The 26,153-nt window shown below is 41.5% G+C and overlaps 1 protein-coding gene across 1 annotated transcript in view; it reads left to right on the top strand.

Annotated features, from left to right (window-relative positions):
• Nucleotides 1-21,727, top strand: part of LOC140850305 (WASH complex subunit 2-like) — a 52,415-nt gene extending 30,688 nt beyond the window's left edge. The window contains 11 exon segments of the mRNA XM_073240047.1: nt 11,970-12,095; nt 12,223-12,309; nt 12,866-12,920; nt 12,923-12,984; nt 13,956-14,018; nt 14,368-14,580; nt 18,443-19,057; nt 19,861-20,011; nt 20,014-20,046; nt 21,384-21,466; nt 21,468-21,727. Coding sequence (XP_073096148.1) covers nt 11,970-12,095; nt 12,223-12,309; nt 12,866-12,920; nt 12,923-12,984; nt 13,956-14,018; nt 14,368-14,580; nt 18,443-19,057; nt 19,861-20,011; nt 20,014-20,046; nt 21,384-21,466; nt 21,468-21,521 — 1,542 coding nt within the window. The 3' untranslated portion in view covers nt 21,522-21,727.
• Nucleotides 21,728-26,153: the final 4,426 nt, after the last annotated feature.

Genomic DNA, 26,153 nt, shown 5'->3' with positions numbered 1-26,153 from the left:
ATCCTTAGTGGTGTGAAGTGATAATCTCATTGTGGTTTTAATTTGCATTTCTCTGATGATTAGCGATGTGGAGCATCTTTTCATGTGTCTGTTGGCCATCTGAATTTCTTCTTTGGAGAACTGTCTCTTCAGCTCCTGTGTCTATTTTTTAATTGGATTATTTGCTTTTTGTTTGTTGAGGTCTGTGAGCTCTTTATATATTTTGGATGTCAACACTTTATTGGATCTGTCATTAATGAATATATTCTCCCATATTGTAGGATGCCTTTTTGTTCTGTTGATGGTGTCCTTTGCTGTACAGAAGGTTTTCTTTCAGCTTGATACAGGCCCACTTGTTCATTTTTGCTTTTGTTTCTGTTGCCCAGGGAGATATGTTCATAAAGAAGTTGCTCATGTTTATGTCCATGAGATTTTTGCCTATGTTTTTTTCTAAGAGTTTTATGGTTTCATGACTTACACTCAGGTCTTTGATCCATTTCGAATTTACTTTTGTGTATGGGGTTAGACAATGATCCAGTTTCATTCTCTTACATGTAGCTGTCCCGTTTTGCGAACACCAACTGTTGAAGAGGCTGTCACTTCCCCCATTGTATGTCCATGGCTCCTTTATCATATATTAATTGACCATATATGTTTGGGTTAATGTCTGGAGTCTCTACTCCATTCCACTGGTCTGTGGGTCTATTCTTGTGCCAGTACCAAATTGTCTTGATTACTGTGGCTTTGTAATAGAGTTTGAAGTTGGGAAACAAGATCCCTCCTGCTTTGTTCTTCCTTTTCAGGATTACTTTGACTATTCGGGGTCTTTTATGGTTCCATATAAATTTTAGAACTATTTGTTCCCAGTTCTTTAAAGTATGCTGTTGTTATTTTGATAGGAATTGCATTGAATCTGTAGATCACTTTAGGCACAATGACCATTTGACAATATTAATTTTTATTAGCCAAGAGCATGGGATGAGCTTCCATTTGTTACTGTCTTCTTTCATTTCTCTTAAGAGTGTCTTGTAGTTTTCAGGGTATAGGTCTTTCACTTCCTTGGTTAGGTTTATTCCTAGGTTTTTTTTTTTCTTTTTGATGAATTGTGAATGGAATTCTTTTCCTGATTTCTCTTTCTGCTGGTTCATCGTTACTATATAGGAAAGCCACAGATTTCTCTGTATTAATTTTGTATCCTGCAACTTTGCTGAATTCAGATATTCTAGTAGTTTTGGAGTGGAGTCTTTAGGGTTTTTTTATATACAATATGATGTCATCTGCAAATAGTGATAGTTTGACTTTTTGTTTAACAGTCTGGATGCCTCGTATTTCTCTATTTTGTCTGGTTGCCATGGTTAAGACCTCCAGTACTATGTTGAGTAGCAGTGGGGAGAGTGAGTATCCCTGTCTTGTTCTCAATCTTAGGTGAAAAGCTTTCAGCTTCTTGCTGTTAAGTCTGATGTTGGCTGTGGGTTTATCATATATGGCCTTTATTATGTTGAGGTACTTGCCCTCTATGCCCATTTTGTTGAGAGTTTTTATCATGAATGGATGTTGAATTTTGTAGAATGCTTTTTCAGCATCTATGGCGATGATCATGTGGTTTTTGTCCTTCTTTTTCTTGATGTGGTGGATGATGTTGATGGATTTTCGAATGGTGTACCATCCTTGCATCCCTAAGATGAATCCCGCTTGGTCATGGTATATGATCCTCTTGATGTATTTTTGAACTCGGTTTGCTAATATTTTGTTGAGTCTTTTTGCATCTACGTTCATCAGGGATATTGGTCTGTAATTTTCTTTTTTTGTGTTGTTTTTGCCAGGTTTTGGTATTAGAGTGATGCTGGCTTCATAGTATGAGTTTGGAAGTATTCCCTCCTCTTCTATTTTTTGGAAAACTTTAAGGAGAATGGGCATTATGTCCTCTTTATGTGTCCAATAGAGTTCAGCAGTGAATTCATCTTGCCCCGGGATTTTGTTCTTGGGAGTTTTTTGATTACCGATTCAATTTCATTGCAGGTAATTGGTCTGTTTAGATTTTCTATTTCTTCATTGGTCAGTCTTGGAAGGTTGTATTTTTCTAGGAAATTGTCCATTTCTTCTAGGTATTCCAGCTTGTTAGCATATAGATTTTCATAGTATTCTCTAAGAATTCTTTGTATTTCTGTGGGGTCCATCGTGATTTTTCCTTTCTCATTTCTGAATCTGTTTATGTGTATAGATTCTCTTTTTCTCTTAATAAGTCTTCCTAAGGGCTTATCTATTTTGTTTATTTTCTCAAAGAACAGCTCTTGGTTTCATTGATTTTTTTTGTACTGTTCTGTTTTCAGTTTTATTTATTTTATTTATTTCTTCGCTGATTACTATCTGACTGTCTAACTTAGCTCATTTATTAAGCTATTATAAACACAGTTTGATGATTCTTTTCTCTCCCTTCTTATTCTTCCTCTTCCTTTCTTTATTTGTTAGGTGTTTTATTCTGTTCTCTTTTGTGTTTCCTTTGACTGCTTTTGTGAATAGTTGATTTTATTTTTTGCCTTTACTTAGTATTTGGTTGGTCTGCTTTCTTTGCTGTGATTTTATTTTCTCTGGTGACATCAATTTAGCCTTAGAAGTGCTTCCATCTAGAGCATTCCCTTTAAAAAATCCTGTAGAGGTGGTTTATGGGAGGGAAATTCCGTCAACTTTTGCTTTTCTGGAAATTGTTTAATCCTTCCTTTGTATTTAAATGATAATCATGCTGGATATAGTATTCTTGCTTCAAGGCCCTTCTGTTTAATTTCATTAAATATGTCATGGCATTCTCTTTTGGCCTGTTAGGTTTCTGTTGAAAAGTCTGATGATAGCCTGATGGATTTTCCTTTGTAGGTGATCTTTTTTCTCTCTCTGGCTGCCTTTAATACTCTGTCTTTGTCTTTGATCTTTGCCATTTTAATTATTATATGTCTTGGTGTTTTCCTCCTTGGGTCCCTTGTGTTGGGAGATCTGTGGGCTTCCATGTTCTGAGAGACTATTTCCTCCCCCAGTTCGGGGAAGTTTGCAGCAATTATTTCTTCAAAGACACTTTCTATCCCTTTTTCTCTCTGTTCTTCTTCTGGTAGCCCTATAAAGTGAATATTATTCCATTTGTATTGGTCACACAGTTCTCTTAATTTCTTTCATTCCTGTAGATCTTTTTATCTCTCTCTGCCTCAGCTTCTCTGTACTCCTGTTCTCTTATTTCTATTCCATTAACAGTCTCTTGCACCTCATCCATTCTGCTCATATGTCCTTCCAAAGATTGTTTCATTTCTGTTATCTCCCTCTGGACTTGATCCCTTAACTCTTGCATATTTCTCTGCAGGTCCATCAGCATGGTTATGATCTTTATTTTGAATTCTCTTTCAGGGAGATTAGTTATATCTATCTCCCCACACCTGCTCTCGGTGGTTGTCTGGGTGATTCTTGACTGGACCAGATTCTTCTGCCTTTTCATGGCGATAGAGGTAGTTGTAGGCAGGTGGCATATCTGTCTGCTGGGAGAACAAAGTCCCTTCCTGCTTGCTGGGTGCCGTGCCCTTCTCCGCTGCTGTGTTGTTTATCCGCACACCAGGAGGAGCCTCTGGTTTAATACACTGAGCTGCTGTGGCGGGGCAGCCCTCAGAACCCTGTGGAGAGTTGCAGGTTCACCGGACGTGTTCTCCTGTAAGAATGGAGCCCCTTTGTGTCTTGTTCCAGCTTTCTCTGTCTCTGCCAGGCAGCTGCACACCAGCAGCAGCGGGTCTGTATGGCCCTGGTAGCTGCACGCTGGGAGGAGACTCAGGGCCGTTACTGTGGGCGGTATCACGCTCCAGCTACTCCGCCGCTGCAGCAGGGCAGCGCCAGCCAGGGGGAACAAATGGCAGGCTGCTTATTGCTGTGAGGTACTTCAGAGCTATATTCCCACCCAGGGGGTTAGAGAGCCTGAAGTTCCTTAGGATTCCGAGCCTGCTGGGCTGAGTGTGCCTGGACTATTCCATCCAGCTGTTAAGCCCCTATCCCTTTAAGACTTTCAAAAAGTACTCTTTTTTCTTTTATCCCAGGGGAGCTGGCTGTGGGGACCTGCTCGCAGATTTTACTTTTCTATTTTTCTTATATCCAGTACACCATGCAATGTGTGTCTTTGCTCCCAGTGCAGATTACTAGGGCTGGTTATTTAGCAGTCCTGCGCTTCCCCTCCCTCCCCACTCTGACTCTTTTCTTCCTGCCGGTGAGCTGGGGTGGAAGAGTGCTAGGTCCTGCTGTATCGTGGCTTTGTATCTTACCCTTTTCGTGAGATGCTGAGTTCTTGCAGATGTAGATGTAGCCTGGCTGTTGTACTGCATCTTCTGGTCTCTCTGTTAGGCACAGCTGTATTTGTTGTATTTTCAAAAAAATATATATGTGTTTGGGAGGAGATTTCTGCTGCCTTACTCATACCACTATCTTGGCTCCTTTGTCCCTTGTATACTTTTTGATATTAGCCAAGTGTTAGTGAGTATGTGGAGAAACTAGAACCTTCGTCATTCATTGCTTTTGGGAATGTAGGATACTGTAGCCACTTTGGAAGACAGTTTGGTGGTTCCTCATATTGTTAAACGTAAGAGTCACCACATGACCTTGTAATTCCACTACTAGGTATGTATGCAAGAGATGAAAATATACATTCACACAAAAACTTTTATGTTTTCAACAGCATTATTCAAAATAGCCTATAGGTGAAAATAATTTAAATAAATGTTCATTAACTAATGTGGTGTTACCATACAATGGAATATTATTAGGCATTAAAAAGAATTATGTATAACATTAATGAACCTTGACAACATATGCTGAATCAAAGAAACCAGTGACAAAAGACATATAGTATATGATTCCATTTATTTAAAATGTCCTGAAAGACAAATATATAGAGAAAGAAAATAGCTAAGTGGTTGCCTGGGTGTAAGGAAAGGGGCAGACAGGAACGGAGAGTCATTACTAATAAATAGGTTTGGGAGTTCTTTCTGATGTAATGAGGATGTTCTACACTTGGATTGTGGTGGTATTTCCACAGCTATGAATATACTAAAAATCATTAAAGTAAACACTTTATATAGAATTTTTTGGTATATAAATAATACTGAACTGAGATACTACACAACAACAACATTTGGTAGGCCATAGGATGCCAGTGCTTTTTCTTTTTTTTTTTTCCCCGTGGCACCCCACACTATACATGCTAATCTCAATGCCCCCTTTCTTTTTTCCCACCCTTGTCCCTCCCTTCCCACCCATCCTCCCCAGTCCCATTCCCTTTGGTAACTGTTAGTCCATTCTTCGGCTCTCTGAGTCTGCTGCTGTAATGGTCCTTCAGTTTTCCTTTGTTCTTATACTCCATGTATGAGTGAAATCATTTGGTACTTGTCTTTCTCCGCCTGGCTTATTTCACTGAGCATAATATCCTCTAGCTCCATCCACGTTGTTGCAAATGGTGGGATCTGTTTTTTTCTTATGGCTGAGAAATATTCCATTGTGTATATGTACCACATCTTCTTTATCCATTCATCTACTGATGGACATTTAGGTTGCTTCCATATCTTGGCTATTGTAAATAGTGCAGCGATAAACATAGGTGTGCATCTGTCTTTTTCAAACTGTAGTGCTGCATTCTTAGGGTAAATTCCTAGAAGTGGAATTCCTGGGTCAAATGGTATTTCTATTTTGAGCATTTTGAGGAACCTCCATACTGCTATCCACAATGGTTGAACTAATTCACATTCCCACCACCAGTATAGGAGGGTTCGCCTTTCTCCACAACCTCGCCAAAATTTGTTGTTGTTTGTCTTTTGGATGGTAGCCATCCTTACCTGTGTGACTTGATATCTCATTGTGGTTTTAATTTGTGTTTCTCTGATGACAAGAGATGTGGATTATATTTTCATGTGCTGTTGGCCATCTGAATTTCTTCTTTAGAGAACTGTCTCTTCAGCTCCTCTGCCCATTTTTTAATTGGATTATTTGCTTTTTGTTTGTGGAGGTGTGTGAGCTCTTTATATATTTTGGATGTCAACACTATCGGATCTGTCATTTATGAATATATTCTCCCATACTGTGGGATACCTTTTTGTTCTATTGATGGTGTCCTTTGCTTTACAGAAACGTTTTAGCTTGATATAGTCCCACTTGTTCATTTTTGCTTTTGTTTACCTTGTCCAGGGAGGTATGTTCATGAAGAAGTCACTCATGTTTATGTCCATGAGATTTTCGCCTATGTTTTTTTATAAGTTTTATGGTTTCATGACTTACATTCAGGACTTTGATCCATTTTGAATTTACTTTTGTGTATGGTGTTAGACAGTGATCCAGTTTCATTCTCTTACATGTAGCTGTCCAGTTTTGCCAGCACCATCTGTTGAAGAGACTGTCATTTCCCCATTGCATGACCAATGCTCCTTTATCGTATAATAATTGGCCATATATGTTTGGGTTAATATCTGAGGTCTCTATTCTGTTCTACTGGTTTGTGGGTCTGTTCTTGTGCCAGTACCAAATTGTCTTGATTAGTGTGGCTTTGTAGTAGAGATTGAAGTTGGGGAGCTAGATCCCCCCCACTTTATTCTTCCTTCTCAGGATTGCTTTGGCTATTCGGGGTCTTTGGTGTTTCCATATGAATTTTAGAACTATTGGTTCCCAGTTCATTGAAGAATGCTGTTGGTAATTTGAGAGGGATTGCATCGAATCTGTGTATTGCTTTGGGCAGTATGGCCATTTTGACGATATTCATTCTTCCTACCCAGGAGCATGGGATGAGTTTCCATTTGTCAGTGTCCTCTTTAATTTCTCTTAAGAGGGTCTTGTAGTTTTCAGGGTATAGGTCTTTCACTTCCTTGGTTAGGTTTATTCCTATGTATTTTATTCTTTTTGATGCTATTGTGAATGGAATTGTCTTCCTGATTTCTCTGTCTGTTAGTTCATTGTTAGTGTATAGGAAAGCCACAGATTTCTGTGTGTTAATTTTGTACCCTGCAACTTTGCTGAATTCTTATATTAGTTCTAGTAGTTTTGGAGTGGAGTCTTTTGGGTTTTTTATGTACATCATGTCATCTGCAAATGGTGACAGTTTGACTTCTTCTTTACCAATCTGTATTCCTTGTATTTCTTTTTTTTGTCTAATTGCCATGGGTAGGACCTCCAGTACTATGTTGAATAATAGTGGGGAGTGTGGGCATCCCTGTCTTGTTCCCGACCTCATTGGAAAAGATTTCAGCCTCTCGCTGTTCAGTATGGTGTTAGCTGGGTTTATCATATATGGCCTTTATTATGTTGAGGTACTTGCCCTCTATGCCCGTTTTGTTGAGAGTTTTTATCATGAATGGATGTTGAATTTTGTTGAATGCTTTTTCAGCATCTGTGGAGATGCTCATGTGGTTTTTGTCCCTCTTTCTGTTGATACGGTGGATGATGTTGATGGATTTTCAAATGTTGTACCGTCCTTGCATCCCTGGGATGAATCCCACTTGGTCATGGTGTATGATCCTCTTGATGTATTTTTGAATTCCGTTTGCTAATATTTTGTTGAGTATTTTTGCATCTACGTTCATCAGGGATAATGGTCTGTAGTTTTCTTTTTTTGTGGGGTCTTTGCCTGGTTCTGGTATTAGGGTAATGTTGGCTTCACGGAATGAGTTTGGGAGTCTTCCCCTCTCTTCTAGTTTTTTGGAAAACTTTAAGGAGAATGCGTATTATGTCTTCTCTGTATGTCTGATAAAATTCCAAGGTAAATCCATCTGGCCCGGGTTTTTTGTTCTTGGATAGTTTTCTGATTACCGCTTCAGTTTTGTTCCTGGTAATTGGTCAGTTTAGATTTTCTATTTCCTCCTTGGTCAGTCTTGGAAGGTTGTAGTTTTCTAGAAAGTTGTCCATTTCTCCTAGGTTTTCCAGCTTGTCAGCATATAGGTTTTCATACTAGTCTCTAATAATTCTTTGTATTTCTGTGGGGTCCGTCATGATTTTTCCTTTCTTGTTTCTGATTCTGTTGATGTGTGTTGACTCTCTTTTCTCTTAATAAGTCTGGCTAGAAGCTTATCTATTTTGTTTATTTTCTTGAAGAACCAGATCTTGGTTTCATTGATTTTTTTCTGTTGTTTTATTTTTATCAATTTTATTTATTTCTTCTCTGATCTTATTATGTCCCTCCTTCTGCTGACCTTAGACCTCATTTGTTCTTTTTCCAATTTTGATAATTGTGACATAAGACTATTGATTTCGGATTGTTCTTCCTTTTTTAAATATACCTGGATTGCTATATACTTTCCTCTTAAGACTGCTTTCGCTGTGTCCCACAGAAGTTGGAGCTTTGTGTTGTTGTTGTCATTTGTTTCCATATATTGCTGGATCTCCATTTTGATTTGGTTATTGATCCATCAATTATTTAGGAGCATGTTGTTAAGCCTCCATGTGTTTGTGAGCCTTTTTGCTTTCTTTGTACAGTTTGTTTCTACTTTTATGCCTTTGTGGTTTGAAAAGTTGGTTGGTAGGATTTCAATCTTTTTTAATTTACTGAGGCTCTTTTTGTGGCCTAGTATGTGGTCTATTCTGGAGAATATTCCATGTGCACTTGAGAAGAATGTGTATCCTGTTGCTTTTGGATGTAGAGTTCTACAGATGACTATTAAGTCCATCTGTTATAGTGTGTTACTCAGTGCCTCTATGTCCTTATTTATTTTGTCTCTGGTGGATCTGTTCTTTGGAGTGAGCGGTGTGTTAAAGTCTCCCAAAATGAATGCATTACATTCTATTTCCTCCTTTAATTCTGTTAGTATTTGTTTCACATATATTGGTGCTCCTGTATTGGGTGCATATATGTTTCTAATTGTTATATCCTCTTGTACTGAGCCCTTTATCATTATGTAGTGTCCTTCTTTATCTCTTGTTACTTTCTTTGTTTGGAAGTCTGTTTTGTCTGTTACTAGTATTGCAAGACCTGCTTTTTTCTCCCTGTTGTTTGCATGAAATATCTCTTTCCATCCGTTGACTTTTAATCTGTGCATGCCTTTGGGTTTGAGGTGAGTCTCTTGTAAGCAGCATATAGATGGGTCTTGCTTTTTTATGCATTCTAGTAGTCTGTGTCTTTTGATTGGTGCATTCAGTCCATTTACATTTAGGGTGATTATTGAAAGATATGTACTCATTGCCATTGCAGCCTTAGATTCGTGGTTATGAAAGGTTCAAGGTTAGCTTGTTTACTACCTTACTGTCTAACATAACTTGCTTATTGAGCTATTATAATCACAGTCTGATGATTCTTTATTTCTTTCCCTTCTTATTCCTCATCCTCCATTCTTCTTATGTTGGGTGTTTTGTTCTGTGCTCATTTTAGGAGTACTCCCATCTTGGGCAGTCCGTCTAAAATATCCTGTAGAGGTGGTTTGTGGGAGGCAAATTCCGTCAACTTTTGCTTGTCTGGGAATTGTTTAATCCCTCCTTCATATTGAAATGATAATCGTGCTGGATACCGTATCCTTGGTCCAAGGCCCTTATGTTTCATTGCATTAAATATATCATGCCATTCTCTTCTGGCCTGTAAGGTTTCTCTTGAGAAGTCTGATGATAGCCTGATGGGTTTTCCTTTGTAGGTGACCTTTTTTCTCTCTCTGGCTGCCTTTAATACTCTGTCCTTGTTCTTGATCTTTTCCATTTTAATTGTTATGTGTCTTGGTGTTATCCTCTTTGGGTCCCTTCTGTTGGGATTTCTTTGTGCCTCCGTAGTCTGAGCAACTATTTCTTCCCCCAGTTTGGGGAAGTTCTTGCAATTATTTCTTCAAAGACACTTTCTATCCCTTTTTCTCTCTCTTCTTTTTCTGGTACCCCTCTAATGCGGATATTGTTCCTTTTGTATTGGTCACACAGTTCTCTTAATATTGTTTCATTCCTGGAGATCCTTTTATCTTTCTCTGCGTCAGCTTCTATGCGTTCCTGTTTTCTGATTTCTATTCCATCAATGGCCTCTTGCATCTTATCCTTTCTGCTTAGAAATGCTTCCAGAGATTGTTTCACTTCTGTAGTCTCCCTCCGGACGTCATCCCTTCGCCCTTGTATGTTTCTCTGCAGCTCCGTTAGCATGTTTATGATTTTTATTTTGAATTCTGTTTCAGGAAAACTGGTTAGGCCTATCTCCTCAGGGGTTGTGATTTTGGTCCATATCAATTTTTCTGCGTTTTCATGGCGATAGATATAGTTTGCGGAGCTGGCACATGTGACAGCTGGGAGAATGTTCCTTCTTGTTGGTTTGTGGCCTTCTTCTCCTTGGAGAACAGTGACCTCTAGCAGCTTGTGCTGGGCAGCTGCGTGCAGGCGGCTTTTCTGATTCTTGCCCGGCCGCTGTGGAGTTTTAGCTCTGCAGTTGCTGTGCGCATGGCCTGCCTCAGGGTGCAGCTCTGATATCGCGGAGCTTCGTCACAGGGGAAACGGCCCGGAGGCTGTTTATCTCCATTAGGTACCTCCCAGCTGCCCTGCTGCCAAGGGGGTTAGAGTGCCCAGAGTTCCCTGGGATTCCAAGCTTCTGAGCTAAGTGTCCCTGGATGCTTCCATCCCGCTGTGGTGTCTCTGGACCCTTCCGTCCAGCTGTGGTGTCCCTGTCCCTTTAAGACTTTCAAAAAGCTCTCGCTTTTCTTTGTACCTTTGGCTCTGGCTGCGGGTACCCGCTCACAGGTCTTTCTGTCCTGTTTCCATAGTTTCCAGCACCCCACGCACGCAGTGTATCTGTGCTCTGGTGCGGATGGCTAGGGCTGGCTATTTAGCAGTCTTGGGCTCCCTGTCCCTTCCCTCTCTGACTCCTCTCCTCCCACCAGTAGCTGGGGTGTAGGACGCTCGGGTCCCGCCATGCCGCGGCTTGTATCTTACCCCCTTCACAAGGCGCTGGGTTCTCACAGGTGTGGATGTAGTCTGGATGTTGTCCTGTGTCTTCTGTTCTCTCTTTTAGGAATAGTTGTATTTATTGTATTTTCAAAAATATATGTGGTTTTGGGAGGAGATTTCCGCTGCTCTACTCATGCCGCCATCTTGCCTCCCTCTTCCAGTGTTTTTCAAACTGATGATATAGTCCATGTTGATTTCTGTAAGAAAACATTTAAAGAATTTTTTATTACATAAATAGTATAACCCTGTTTATAAATGAGGACTACACTGAGTGAATATGAATTATTTGGTATATTTTCTTCCAGTCTCTTACTGTGTGTGATTTTGTATTGATGTTCATAGTTGTGACACTCACAAATGTAGTTGCTATGTTACACTGGTTTTTATGTATAATAAACAATAATTATTAATTTTTAATGTGACACGTTTTGTCTAAATTGAGTTTTGTTGTACTCTGTGGGTGTGATAGTAAAGAATAAATAGGGGAGAATTTTAGAATGTAAAGTCTGGGGCATTATAGTATCCAACCAAGTAATGTGAACAGTAATTTTCAAATGTCAGCTGTCCTAGAAACAAAAAGAACTTGTTTGGAATCTGAAGGTAGTGGGATAAGAGGTGGATGGGCATAGGGGAAGGTTGGCTAGTCATACCTGTGCAGTTCTTTGGACTTCGATGCTGACAGGTTAGAAGGATACATGCTTGACCACCATGTATTTTCTGGTATTAAGTCTTTTCCTCCCTTTGGGAATGAAATGGAGAGAACTTGTTTAAGTTTGTGTATATTTACCCCTAAAATGTTTCTTATTGTGGAACTAATTTATTGTTTTTAATATAAAACATTGAGATGCTACACAAAGTTGAACAATGATCTTTCCAGAGTATGTTTATGTTACCTGTACTTATAAATACATTCTCCCTTATTTTTGATAGTTCTGTAATATTGCATCATATTACTGTGTCACTCCTTTCTGGTTAGGACTTAGGCTGTGTCCAACCTTTAGCCATTATAAACAAAGCTGCATTTTTGTTGTTTCATCTTTACATGTGTGTGTGATCCTTATAAAGGTAAATCCTTAGATTCCTCTTTCTCCCAGGGCTCTGATTCTGATGCCTGGCCCAAGAGCACGGGTGTCTTTCAGGATGAAGAACTCCTTTTCAGTCACAAGCTCTAGGACAATGACCCAGATGTTGACATTTTCTCCAGCACCAAAAAAACCAGGGTCAGTTACGAATGGCTCTCCATATCGTGACTTTGCTATTGTATTAGAAATTATCTCAGCTGCTCACCTTGTTCTTTGTAAATTGTTTTGGTTTGGATGTTGAATTTGAGTTTATACTCTATTCTAGTTGTTAGAGCCAAGTGTTGGGAGCCTGTTTGGGGATGATGAAGATGATGATATGTTCAGCTCTGCCAAGTTGAAGCCTTTGATACCAGCCTTTTGTTCTCAATACTGGTGGAGGAGTGGAAAGATTTCTGGGAAAGGAAATTAATGTCCAGTTACACGGTTAAGGAAAATACACGGAATTGTGGTGATTACCAGTAAATGAAAGGCAGATAACGTATTGTTCGTATTGTCCCCATCTTAAGTTCCCTAATAGTAAAGCATTAACTAACCCAGATTCTCTTAGTGTATTTTAAGTTTGTTTGGTTTTTAAGTTGCTTACTGAAAGACCAGTGCATAAAATATGGTGACTAACTATTCATGCCTTTCAGGTGCAGAACCTTAAATCTGAGTGTTAGCTTGCCTATGTGACCTTTTCCCCCTGCCCAGTAGATTTTATAAGTTCTGTTTTCTTTTTATCATAGAGAGGGCTCCTAAGAAAGTCAGTCTTTAGAATATTTCTGAAAAGCCGCCTCTGTGTTGGTTCAAAACCTTCATTTGAGAAGTGACTTTTAAAACGCAGAAACCAGAGCCTTTTTTTGCAATATGACTTTCTTTTAAAATTTCTAAGATACTTGATAGACTTTTGGTATTCTTTTTCTTTAAAGATACCTGAAAAGAAGGTAGTGAAAAAAGACCACTCTATTTCCTCTTTGAGGAACCAGAGCATATGGAGTCCACTCAAGGTATCAAAGAAAAAAGCGAATGGAAACTGGAAACACCTCAGGTTAGAACCGATCTCTTTAAGGACTTCTGGCTCTTGTTTGCATCCCAGTATAGAATAACTCCATCGTGCAGGCCCAAGGGTATTCAGAGTTCTCTTAATTAAGGGGGAAACAGCGACTAGGATGACCTCTTTTCCTTGACTGTATTTTTCAACCCTGCTCATCTATCCCCTCCTCATTCCACACCCCAGTCCTATGAATCTGTGCTTACTAATAATTTTTTGAAGTCCTTCCATTCAATTCCAAGATAAAGTTGAGGTATGGTGAAGAACCTTCTTCCCACCAGAACCCCTGGCTCTTTCTTTGGTTTACTTAGAATTAAATATCAGTTACATCCCGTTTCTTGGTTCCCCCTCTGTTACTGCTCCTGAGATCATTGCTGATAGGCGTCCGTCCTCAGCAGTCTTCTCTGTGGAGTGCTTCCTGAAGGCAGCTCAGAACTGGAGAGTGAGTACTGGGTCCAGCTGGCTGCTGCCCCTGGATGTCTCACTGAGGCCTCAGTGTCCTGAGCTCTGACAGCAAGGCTCTAGGACAAGCACATACCCAGTGATTTGTCCCAAGTCTCAGCTGCTTTGGCTTCTAGAACCAGTGCATTAGGCTGTGTGTGAATTTCTGTGTGCTCTGTAATATTTGCCATGTGAGATTCCCAGCATGATAATTTCCCCAACTGGTCAGGTTTTGGTGCTCTGATACCCTAATAGTTTTAGGAATCCTATTCATGGTCTCCATCTCCCTTATTCTGTGTGCAGTCTGACAGCCTTCTACTTGCCCAGTGGATAAGGAGGCATACATAAGTGAAGTGATGTCAGTGAAATGTTGTGAGGCCCCAGGAGACATCTGAATGCCTTTCCCATTAGAGAACTACAGAAAGTGACAGCTTTCCTCATTCACACATTTATTTACAGGCATAAATTTAATCCAAGGAACATTTTCTATCCCCAGTGGGTTTTTAACTGACTGTAATTTCACACAGGACTCACCAGATCCCGTTCCATTTAAAACCAAAGAGCCATCCCCTCAGATCTGGAAAATACAAGTAATTATACCATGTCTGGAATCTTCATTGCCTGCCTTGTGGCATCTATAAACTTTTTGGGGTTTTTACTTTTGTCAGCTGCTGCTAGGCATTTTCTTATCTCTTCCCCACCCTCTAGTTGTTGCTGCTTGTGTGCTGTCTATAATGTCCTTTTTTTGGTCCCAGTGGTGGGTACAGGTAGCCTTCTGTTGTAATTCTAAGACTAGATCAGGAGACTATCCTGCATGTCTCTTTCTCCTCTCATAATATACGTTATGTACAATGAGTCTCTCACTGTGTGTCATAATAATAAGAACAGGCTGCTGTGTTTAAGAAAACATACAGAATAAGTGTCAATTTTCTTCTTTAGGCAGATTTAGCAATTAATCCAGCAGCCTTGCTGCCTGCAGTGACTCCCCAGATCTCTGGAACAAGGCCTGTTTTGCCTGAATTGGCTTTCCCTTTATCTGAACCTGGGAGGACCCACAGTCTGGGAAGTATGCCCACTCTTTCTGGAAGTGGGGAGGCCGGTGTGAGTTTTGATCTTCCAGCTCAGGCAGACACTCTACACAGTGCAAACAAGGTGATGCAACCGCCTCTGCTTGCTTGCTTCCCTTTTTTTTAACCAGAACAACTTGTATGTTTCTTCCTAGTCCATCTGTTACACACATTAGGCTGACCCTAACTCCCCATATGAAGGAGGCATCTGATCTTTCCTTCATCTTTTCTGTCCTCCTTCCACCTCCCTAACTCTCTGTCTACTTTCCCATTTGTTTGATTTACATCCTGATCAGTAGCCACACTGAAGTCCCACTACCTCCAGGCTCTCCTGCACTGCCACTTGAAAGGCTTCTAAACACAGAGCAGATCATGTCCCTCTCTGATGGTCTCTCACTGCCCATTTGAGTTTGAGCTCCTCAGTTTGATATTAAAGCCTTTTATAATCCATGCTAACCAAAGCATCCAACTTTCCCACCAGTCGCCCCATACGGCGAGGCTAAACTACAGTCATATCAGGCACCATTCCCTGCACACACATTTCCCTGCCTGCTGCTGCCACCAGCCTGGCTGCTGCTTCAGGAACGCTCCTCCTCACGGACAGCTCTGCTCACACTTAACTGTCCCCATTGTATGTCCATGGCCCCTTTATCGAATATTAGTTGGCTATATATGTTTCAGTTAATGTTTGGAGTCTATTCAGTTCCATTGGTCTGTGGCTCTGTTCTTATGCCAGTACCAAATTGTCTTGATTACTGTGGCTTTGTAGTAGAGCTTGAAGTTGGGGAGTGATATCCGCCCCCCCACTTTATTCCTTCTCAATATTGCTTTAGCTATTTGGGGTCTTTGGTGTTTCCATATGAATTTTTGAACTATTTGTTCCAGTTCATTGAAGAATGCTGTTGGTAATTTGATTGGGAGTGCATCGAATCTGTATATTTCTTTGGGCAGGATGGCCATTTTGATGATATTAATTCTTCCTAGCCACTAGCATGGGACGAGTTTCCATTTGTTAGTGACCTCTTTAATTTCTCTTAAGAGTGTCTTATGGTTTTCAGGGTATAGGTCTTTCACTTCCTTGGTTAGGTTTATTCCTATGTATTTTATTCTTTTTGATGCTATTGTGAATGGAATTGTCTTCCTGATTTCTCTTTCTATTAGTTTATTGTTAGTGTATAGGAAAACCACAGATTTCTGTGTGTTACTTTTGTATCCTGCAACTTTGCTGAATTTCGATATTAGCTATAGTAATTTCGGAGTGGAGTCTTTAGGGTTTTTTATGTACAATATCATGTCATCTGCAGATAGTGACAGTTTGACTGCTTCTTTACCAATCTGGATTCCTTGTATTTCTTTGTTCTGTCTAATTGCCATGGCTAGGACCTCCAGTACTATGTTGAATAACAGTGGGGAGAGTGGGCATCCCTGTCTTGTTCCCAATCGCAGAGGAAAGGTTTTCAGCTTCTCGCTGTTTAGTATAATGTTGGCTGTGGGTTTATCATATATGGCCTTTATTATGTTGAGGTACTTGCCCTCTATGCCCATTTTGTTGACAGTTTTTATCATGAATGTATGTTGAATTTTGTCGAATGCTTTTTCAGCATCTATGGAGATGATCATGTGGTTTTTGTCCTTTTTGTTGATGTGGTGCATGATCTTAATGGATTTTCCAGTGTTGTATCATCCTTGCATCCCTGAGATGAATCCCAGTTGGTCATGGTGTATGATCCTTTTGATGTATTTTTGAATTCAGTTTGCTAATATTTTGTTGAGTATTTTTGCATCTACGTTCATCAGGGATAATGGTCTGTAGTTTTCTTTCTAATCTTTATTATGTCCCTCCTTCTGCTGACTTTAGGCGTCATTTGTTCTTCTTACTCCAATTTTGATAATTGTGTCTTTAGACTATTCATTTTGGTTTGTTCGTCCTTCTTAAAATATGCCTGGATTACTATATACTTTCCTCTTAAGACTGCTTTTGCTGTATCCCACAGTAGTTGGGGCTTTGTGTTGTTGTTGTCATTTATTTGCATATTTTGCTGTATCTCCATTTTAATTTGGTCATTGATCCATCGATTATTTAGGAGTATGTTGTTAAGCCTCCATGTGTTTGTGAGCCTTTGTGCTTTCTTTGTACAATTTATTTCTAATTTTATGCCTTTGTGGTCTGAAAAGTTGATTGGTAGGATTTCAATGTTATGGAATTTACTGAGGCTCTTTTGGTGGCCTAGTATGTGGTCTATTCTGGAGAATATTCCATGTGCCCTTGAGAAGAATGTCTATCCTGTTGCTTTTGGATGTAGAGTTCTATAGATGACTATTAGGTCCATCTGTTGTAGTGTGTTGTTCGTGCCTCTATGTCCTTATTTATTTTCTCTCTGGTGGATCTGTCCTTTGCAGTGAGCAGTGTGTTAAAGTCTCCCAAAATGAATGCATTACATTCTATTTCCTCCTTTAATTCTGTTAGTATTTTTTTCACATATCTTGGTGCTCCTGTTTTGGGTGCATATATATTTATAATGGTTATATCCTCTTGTTGGACTGAGCCCTTTATCATTATATAATGTCCATCTTTATCTTTTGTTACTTTCTTCATTTTGAAGTCTATTTTGTCTGATACTAGTATTGCTACACTTGCTTTTTTCTCTCTGTTGTTTGTACGATATATCTTTTTCCATCCCTTGACTTTAAGTCTGTGCAGGTCTTTGGGTTTGAGGTGAGTCTCTTGTTAGCAGCACATGGATGGGTCTTGCTTTTTTGTCCATTCTATTACTCTCTGTCTTTTGATTGGTGCATTCAGTCTATTTACATTTAGGGTGATTATTGAAACGTATGTACTTATTGCCATTGCAGGCTTTAAGTTTGTGGTTACCAAAGGTTCACGGTTAGCTTCTTTACTATCTTACTGTCTAACTTAACTCGCTTATTGAGCTATTATAAACACGGTCTGATGATTCTTTATTTCTCTCCCTTCTTATTCCTCCTCCTCCATTCTTCTTATGTTGGGTGTTTTGTTCTGTGCTCTTTTTAGGAGTGCTCCCATCTAGAGCAGTCCCTGTAAGATGACCTGTAGGGGTGGTTTGTGGGAGGCAAATTCCCTCAACTTTTGCTTGTCTGGGACTTGTTTAATCCCTCCTTCATATTTAAATGATAATCGTGCTGGATGCAGTATTCTTGGTTCGAGGCCCTTCTGTTTCATTGCATTAAGTATATCATGCCGTTCTCTTCTGGCCTGGTATGGAGGACGCTCCCTTGCTGTGGGCGTGGCCAGCCTCAGGCCGCTGCTCTGCTATGGCAGGGCCCCAGAGGGGTAATGATCAGGGGGGCTGTTTGGCTGTTTACCTCTGTGAGGGGTCTCACAGCTGTTGTCCAGGGGGTTAGTGCGCCCAGAGATCCCTGGAATTTCCAGCTGCTGGACTGTGACCCGGGATGCTTCTGTCCAGTTGTGGGGTCCCTGTCCCTTTAAGACTTTCAAAAAGCACCCGCTTTACTTTGTCCCAGGGTCGCCGGCTGCGGGACCCCCTCACAGGTCTTACTGTCCTGCTTCCCTGGTTTCCAGGACCCCACGCATGCACTGTGTGTCTGCGCTCTGGTGCGGATGGCTGGGGCTGGGTGTTTTGCAGTCCTGGGCTCCCTCTCCCTCCCTGGTCTGACTCCTCTCCTCCCGCCGGGAGCTGGGGTGAGGGACCTCGGGTCCCGCCGGGCTGCAGCTTGTGTCTTACCCCTTTCACCAGGCGCTGGGTTCTCGCAGGTGTGGATGTAGTCTGGCTGTTGTCCTGTGTCTTCTGGTCTCTGTTTTAGGGATAGTTGTATTTGTTGTATTTTCAAAAATATATGTTTTTGGGAGGAGATTCCCACTGTCCTACTCACGCCGCCATCTTGGCTCCCAGTGTCTTGAAAACTTTTTTTTTAATCATCATATCAACATTTGATTTTTGCCACTGCAGAGCAGGGTCAAAGTCAGAGGAAAGCGCAGACCACAGACCCGCACAGCTCGGCAGTTGGCTGCCCTGGAGTCCAGTGAGGCTGAGGACGTGAGTGTCCCCAGGAGATATGTTGCACAATTGGCAGATGGCACCATTTCACCAGATGGCTGTCAGCCACAGCCCAGAACACGTGGTGGAAAAGACTCTGAGGAAGCTGTGGCAACTGCTACTCCACCTTGGGCAGGTGTTCCCGTGCTTGGAATGTATGGAAACTCCTTTGCGAAATCTTTTGGTCAGCCTCTTGAGAATGACATTTTTGATTTGGAGGACATTTTTTCCAAGGGCCCTGGTTCTCAGTCCACTGGGAGAAAAACAGTCTTGGTGAAGGCAGCAGAGAGCCTAGGTACACCTCCAGGGGGAAGTAAAGAAAAGAGCTCCGTGTTTCCTGCTCTAGGTGAGGCAGGCAGTGATGATGATCTCTTTCAGTCTGTTACACCAAAACCAGCAAAGAAAACAAATCCCTTCCCTCTCCTGGAAGATGAGGATGATCTCTTTATAGACCAGAAGGGTAAGAAAAATGAGTCAAAATCCAACCATCAGCAGGATGTCATCTCAAAATCACAAGATATTTTTGAGGTAATAAGACATAAAAATATGTTTTGTGCTTGGTTCTATGTTAAGGGAAAAATACCTGATTGGCTTATTTGATGACATTAATGTACATTACATTTGCATAATTAAGATTGCATTAAGCTTGTTTCATTGCTGTCTGATCACTATTTGGTTTGTAACTACAATAAGGTTTTCTTATTAATAACTCTGAAACTTACCTAGAAGTAGTATTTTGTTTCATATAGGGGGTAGTTCCTGGTTAGCCATAACCACTGGTACAGGTCTTGGTTTTTGTCATTTTTACCAGAATGTCAGTGCAGCTTCCTTGGCATGCCACTCTGACATATATCAACCACTATTGGTACAGCTTGAGAGTTGAACCTCAGGTTTGTGGGAAAACAGGCCCTGGCTGGGGCTGACGATTTAGTGCAGCGGTAAGGCCTTCAGTGGTCAGGTACTCTCTGGCGGGGGTTCACTGAGCATCCAGAAACTGGCACAGGGAGAACGAGAACCGGCACTGTGCTCCTCAGAGTTCTTAGGGAGGAGCGGGGGCTACAGGCAGGGCCACAGATAAATAAGAAGTTTTCAGACAAAGTTAAGTGTCATAAAGAAAACAATCCAAGGCCTTGGGACAAGAATGACCAATAGGGATGGGAGGAGCTCCTGCATGTGGAGTGGTAGAGAAGGCCGCTCCGCAGAGCTGGCGTTTGAGCTGAGACAGGCCTGAGAAGGACCAGGGCTGGCAGAGATCCTGGAATAGTGCATTCCAGGCTGAGGGGGCAGTTAAATCAAGTTTTTTTTTAATTTAAAATTGTTTCATTTTTTAGCTTAACAAGGATGATATATTTGCTACAGAAGCAATTAAACCCTCACAGAAAACAAGAGAGAAGGAAAGAACATTTGAGTCTAACTTGTTTGATGATAATATTGACATCTTTGCTGACTTAACTGTAAAACCAAAAGAAATGTCCGAAAAGAAAGTGAAGCCAAGTCTGTATTTGCTGATGATATGGGTAAGTTTGGTTGTCTTCATATGACATAGAAAGTCATTCATTCAGTGACTTGATTATTTCTCCTGCTACCTTTGTCTTGGCCCTTGCCTGGACAGTGCACCCCAGTGGGTTTCCTTTGGCATGCTATCTAACCCTGAGTTAGGCTAAGGATGGACAAGTGAATGGATTAGTCATTTTGGTGAAACAACTTTTGGGTATGATGGACATGAAGGAATTTGAAGGGGCAGAATCTGATTTTTAAGTATAATTTAGTTTATATCTTAGTACACCCACTGCCAATTACCTGGAACACTCTGATTATGAAAGGAGACCAGAAACTACCCCACAGGCTAAAGTATATTGAGGTGGCTGTCTCGGGTGTGAGGTATTTGATTGAGTCAGAGTCCTAACAGGAGAGTGAGCATCAGTGGTTTAGAGAATGGAGGGGCGGTGCAGGAGAGCAGGACTATATAGGAAAGCAGGTTATAACTCATACATTGCATTTCACCAACAATCTCTGTGTGTAAACATACTCATTTTCTTTCCATGGTGTAACTACTTTACTGAGGGCCAATCCAAATGTCCCATAAACCTAAATGTACAGCTTCTGGTATGTTCTGTGTCGGTAGATAGAGCTTGAGTTGAGGCCAAATACCCATTTATTACTTTTCCCCTTCCTCCCCCAGGGGTTGATCTGGGGGTTAACTGGGAGAAAGCTGGTATTGCAGGGCCACACTGGGACTGTTCCCTACATGAGCCTTGTGCTTTGTCTCCATGTGCTTCCCGTCACCTGGGGTGCAGAAGAAACTTCTTTTGTTTTATTATAAAAAAAGTAATGCATGCCTGTTTTAATAAAACACTGGTGTCAGTGGAAAACTGAGCAGGAATGGAGTCATCAAGACTTACATTCTTAGCACTTACATAGATATGCCGCAGATTGATGCATTTATTCTAAAAGAGGGCAACTCCTATTTTGAATTTCCCGTTGCTTACTTTTATTGCTCTTAAAATCCAATGGGAAAAGGTTGAATGAAGTACAATGTTACATATCATAAAGTTGGAGTGGATTGGAGATCGTTTTCTTTTCCCTTTCCCTCTCTTGCATATGTACATATATACCTTTGTAGCTGAGAAAATTGTGCTTAGAAAGAACCTATGACTGGTATGTGAGTCAAATAGTTAGTTGCAGAGCCAGGACCAAAATCTAGGAGGCTTGACTCTGTCATAGTGTTTTTTGGTCCCATACTGTTACCAGACTTGAGTCTTTTGTGATTTGTGTAGATGCACCTTAAAAGCACTCATTTTCTTGCCTATTCACATCTCTTTTTCTTTCTTTCTTTCTCTTTTTCTTTTTAAAGATGACTTACGCTCCTCTGGTGTCCAGGCTAAGAAAACCAAACCGAAAAGTCGATCCTCACAGGCAGTGCCTGAACTAAAAATCTGAAAAGAAGGTGTCAGACATATTTGATGATCCCTTGAATGCTTTTGGAGGCTAGTAGAATGGACAGGGTATCATATCTAACCCTTCAGCTGCATCTTTGAGTTAATGATGCTATCTTAGGTGCCCATTGTCTTAACTGAATTATAAAAGCAAATACTGAAACAGCTAACTTACCTCTTATCCAGTGTACTTTGTATTTTTCTACAGTGGTTTTAATCATGGCTTAATACTGCAAAACAAAAATAAATGTTTCACAATGTTGTTGGGGTATTTTCATTGTTTTTTTCCCCTTTAAACTATATTTTAATTAGCCTTGGTAGGATCACAGTATGATTTAGGGCATGTTGGACAATAAATATATTTGTACCTTTCGTGGGTGGGCAGGGAATCCTAGAAGTAGAAGATGCCAGACAAATGGCCAGGAGTCTTTCTAACCTGAATGGGAGCCCGAGCTTAGTCAGAGCGTGGACAAGTAATAAAGAAAGAGGATGTGAGATTATATACTTCACGATTCTTTGCAATAGGAGAGGGGGATTTCCTCTGATTCCACTGTATTCTGAAGATGCCTGTACAGTTTCACTGAAGCCAGGTCTGGTAAATTATGGCATTCTACTGTCTTTTTTTTTAAATAAAGTTTTATTGGAACACAGTATATCCATTCATTTACATATTATTTATGGTTGTTTTTACCCTACCTACAATACTAGAGGTTAAATAGTTGTAACAGTGGATAGCCCACAAAGCCTAAGATACGTTTTCTACCTGGCCCTTTACAGAAACAGTTTGCTGACCCTTGCTCTAAGGCATCCATTGCCATTCCTTGGAGCTTTGCATTATATTGTGAAAGAAGCAGAATGAACCCATGTAATGCTAGGGAGAAGTGCTGAGGGTGGAAATGTCAGCTCCTGGAGCAGCACTGTTCCATAGAACTCTACATTGATGGGAGTGTTCTGTAACTGTTCTGTCCAGTGTGGTAGCCACTAGCCTGTGGATGACTGCTAGCCCCCACCCTCTCCAGTCTGTGTTTCCTATGCTGTGTCATCTTGGTGCTGAGTATTCAATCTATACCACGGCACAAACTTTGTAGGCAGGCCCAGTTGGTTTCACCAGTCCCGAAACCACCGACTTCTTCTTTGGGCACTTTTAAGATTGAACTGGGAGTTGTTCATGCTCAAGAGTCAAAAGAATTTGTACAGCTCTCACAGATCAGCTGTTTGCCCTACTGTGTGCTAGGAGAGCGACTTGATGGCAGAGGTGGGTGCTTACTAGTTGCCTACTCCTTTTCCCTGTCCCTTTTGTCCACCTACCTTCTGTCTGCTAGGTTACTTGTGTACATAGTTTTCTGCTCCAAGTCTGGGCCTACTGTGGGGCTGACTCACAAGCATTTGTTAAACATGCTGCTTTTTTTTTGGAGTGATGGAATCTAATGGTCCACCATTAAGATTGATTCCAGGGAATTTATGAGACAGTTGAGTCAGAAAATATGTCAATTGCTATTTTGAGAGGTTTGAAAGTGGGAGGGAACCTAATGGTCCAGTTGTAGGTACTTTGCATGTTATTTTATTTGGTGTCTATAACTACCAGATAGGTAATGGCCTCAATTTACAGATAAGACAGAAATCTGGAAGCAGTGCAGAATAATGGAACAAGTTTGGGTTTTTGTATTGAGACCTAGATTTAAATCTGCTTCTCCCACGTAAGAGTTTATTGAGTATACGCAAATTGTTTTACCACTCTTAGTGTCTATTTCCTTTCATGTCTAGTAGGGGTTTCAGTACCAACCTTGCAGGAATGTGATGGGAGAGAATATGCAAAGTCCCTTGTTAACTATAGAATACTTGAAAAATGGTAGATGATGATAATGAGAAAGAATAATTTGGCCAAAGTAACAGAGCGTCCAGTGTTGGAACCCAAGGCTTTAAATTCATCTACCAGACTCCAAAGCCTCCATGCTCTCAGTCATCCCTGACAAGTGGGGAGGCAGGTTGAGAAAATTTTTGATTAAGTAAGATCCAGTTCATCTAGGCACTATTTTAGAGTCTAGTATGAAAAGATAATCATCTCTGTCTTCAAGGGGCTGCAGTCTATTCAGTGTTGGAGTTTAAGAAGGAACAGTGGAAGAGAGCCTAAAGATGAATGAAAACCCCATGCCTCATCATAAACCTTCCTGTATGCTCAATAGTTTGTTGAATTGTGGAGATAAATTGGGGGATGGGGTCTTAGAAGGAGAAAGGGCAGAGATTGGGTGCTGGGGTTCATCTTAGACTTGTTGCTCTGAGCCAAAAGATGAAGATGAGTGAAATTGCTGTGGGAGGAAGATTATGTTCATTGTCAGCTGAGTAATCCACCTAGTCAAACAGGCCAGTTTGCTAGGAAAATCTTCAAAGGTTGCATTTGGAACACTTGTGAGAAACAGGGAGAAAGGAGTGGGGGACTGTTTTCAGGTTGGAAGGTTTGTCAGTAGCTTGGGAATTAATGCGGGGCGTGGGGGTAGGGGGTGGAAATGGGAAGCCGGGTGGCTGGGCTTACCCAAAGCTGGGATTTAACAGCTCAGGGTGTCCACTCGAATACCCTGGCCTACAAGTCTTAGTAAATTTGGTGAGGAGTAAGTGGGTAAGACTTCAGAGGGTTGTTTGCTTTCACCCTTGTTTTCAACCAGGCATTAGCAGTGGCCCCCGATTTCAGATTAGGGAAGTGAGGCCTGAAACATTAGGGAACAGTGAAGCCCTGGAAACGGTGTCTGTTCAAGGTGGGACGACCCGGGATGCACTGGCAGTGCACAGGCTTTGGAAAGGCCATCGACTGATCGACTGGACATCGTCTGCCGGGGACCCTCCTTACCCCACCACATGGCACCTCTTTTAAGGGCAACCTAGAATGGTCTAGGGAAGGCGCTGTACACACTTTGTTGGCCGAAGCTAGTCCCGCACAGTTCTGCCCTAGTCAGGTGTCCTCTTAGTAATAAAGGGTTAACATCCGGGCCTCTCCTAACCAACCACCACCGCCGAATGCAAAGGAGCTGCATCTCCCGAGCAACCACCGGCGTCCGCAGCTTCCCCCTGATTGGAGGGCCACGCGCGCGCCGGCGAGCGATTGGTACGCGGTGTCACGAAGCGGCGGGGGTGTGACGGCAGCGATGCGTTGCTAGTAGTACCTGGAGCGGTTTAGCTCGCAGGACTGCGCCTTCGTGTAAGCCTGCGGTCAGGAGAGGGAGTGGACGAGAAAGCCGCGGAGGGCGCCCGGGTTGCGCGGCCGCTGAGCCTGGCCGCGCTGCTGCCACTGGCTGCCCTACGCAGGGCAGCCGGGCCCGCCTCTTCCGCCGCCGCAGCTGCCCCGGCGTCTAGTCGACAACACATCCTTTGCTTTCCGTCCCTCCGCAAGCGCGACGCGGTGTGCTCCGCCCCTCCCGACGGGTGCGGATCTCCAAGTCGCCGACTCTGTCGTGGGGTCTGACAGCTGCCCTCCAGGTCAGGCCGGTGCGACTGGGTAGTCGGAGAGTATCTTGGAGGAACGCGGGCTGCGCAGGTGACCCGGTAGTCTTCAAGTGCTGTGCATTGAAGGCTCCTGTAGAAGTTGGATCCGAAGGATTTCCCTGTCCCACTAGGAAATTGATTCCAGCCTAGAGTTTAGCGTATGGATGATGTGTATATAATTCTGTAACCCGTTTTTATAACTTAGGGATAGTTTCACACATTAGTAAAAAACGGTTCATTACAAGTCAATATTTTTAATGGCTACAGAGGATTCTGGATCTCTATGCGGGGGGAAAAGTTTAAAAGAGATGTCTTTTGTGGCTAGTATTCCATAGAACAGAGGATAAAACTGACTCCGAGTTTCTGAAATTATTCAGCGCTATACTATCTTCCTTTTATTTTTGGTGTGTTGTTTAGAAGTTTTTCAAGAGAGAGGTTTTGGAAGTTGATTGAGAAATGGTTTTTTGATGCCATCACTCTTAATAACTATCTATTTTTTAAATAATTGGTAAAAATTCCAGAAGTACTTTTCTCTTTACCAGCCATCTGCCTCTTCCTCTCCCATAAATTAGCTGTTCTTGTTCTTGTTCGTGCATCATTTCCAATCCTGTCTTTGAGTCTTCATTGCCCTTTCTTTTCTAACATCATGGGATTCTGTAATATGCTGTCTAGCATGACCACACACGACTGCAGAAGCTATCTATAAACCCACCTTTTAATACTAGCCAGGTCTTTGACCTGCTGGAGCTTCCATTTGCTCCTCTGCTGTCGTCTAGTGTTCCAGCCTGGCTTAACCAGATTTCATGGCCTCATTTTGTCCTCTGTTACGGTGATGTGTACTGCTGAAAAGTGTAACTGTTTTCTAGGCATACATTTCAGTTTTACATTTGGTTACCAACCTTGCTTCCTTTGGGTATTTGAAACGCCAAATTTACGGTGGGTGTTCTGTTGCAGTTAGTGCTGTACTAGGCAGCTGTCTTTCTTTCAGCCCGTAGTTACTTTACCTATTCTTGTGATAGGTGAAAGACATCCAAATCTCTCATTCTGTTACCTTCTCCCACTCCCGGCTTGTTTATTATATTCAGGGTATTGCTGTGGGAGAATACTGTGTGAAGGAAATGCTCCTTTTATCTTCTGTCTCTAAAAGCAAGCCCTGGTCACCCATGCTTTTATTTCTGTAATGGTGATTTCAGCATTCCTGACCCCTGACTTGT

Source organism: Manis javanica, chromosome 7 (genome assembly GCF_040802235.1).
Source record: "Manis javanica isolate MJ-LG chromosome 7, MJ_LKY, whole genome shotgun sequence".
NCBI lineage: Eukaryota > Metazoa > Chordata > Mammalia > Pholidota > Manidae > Manis > Manis javanica.
The sequence above is the reverse complement of the archived record's forward strand: the minus strand, read 5'-3'. Positions and strand labels throughout refer to the sequence as shown.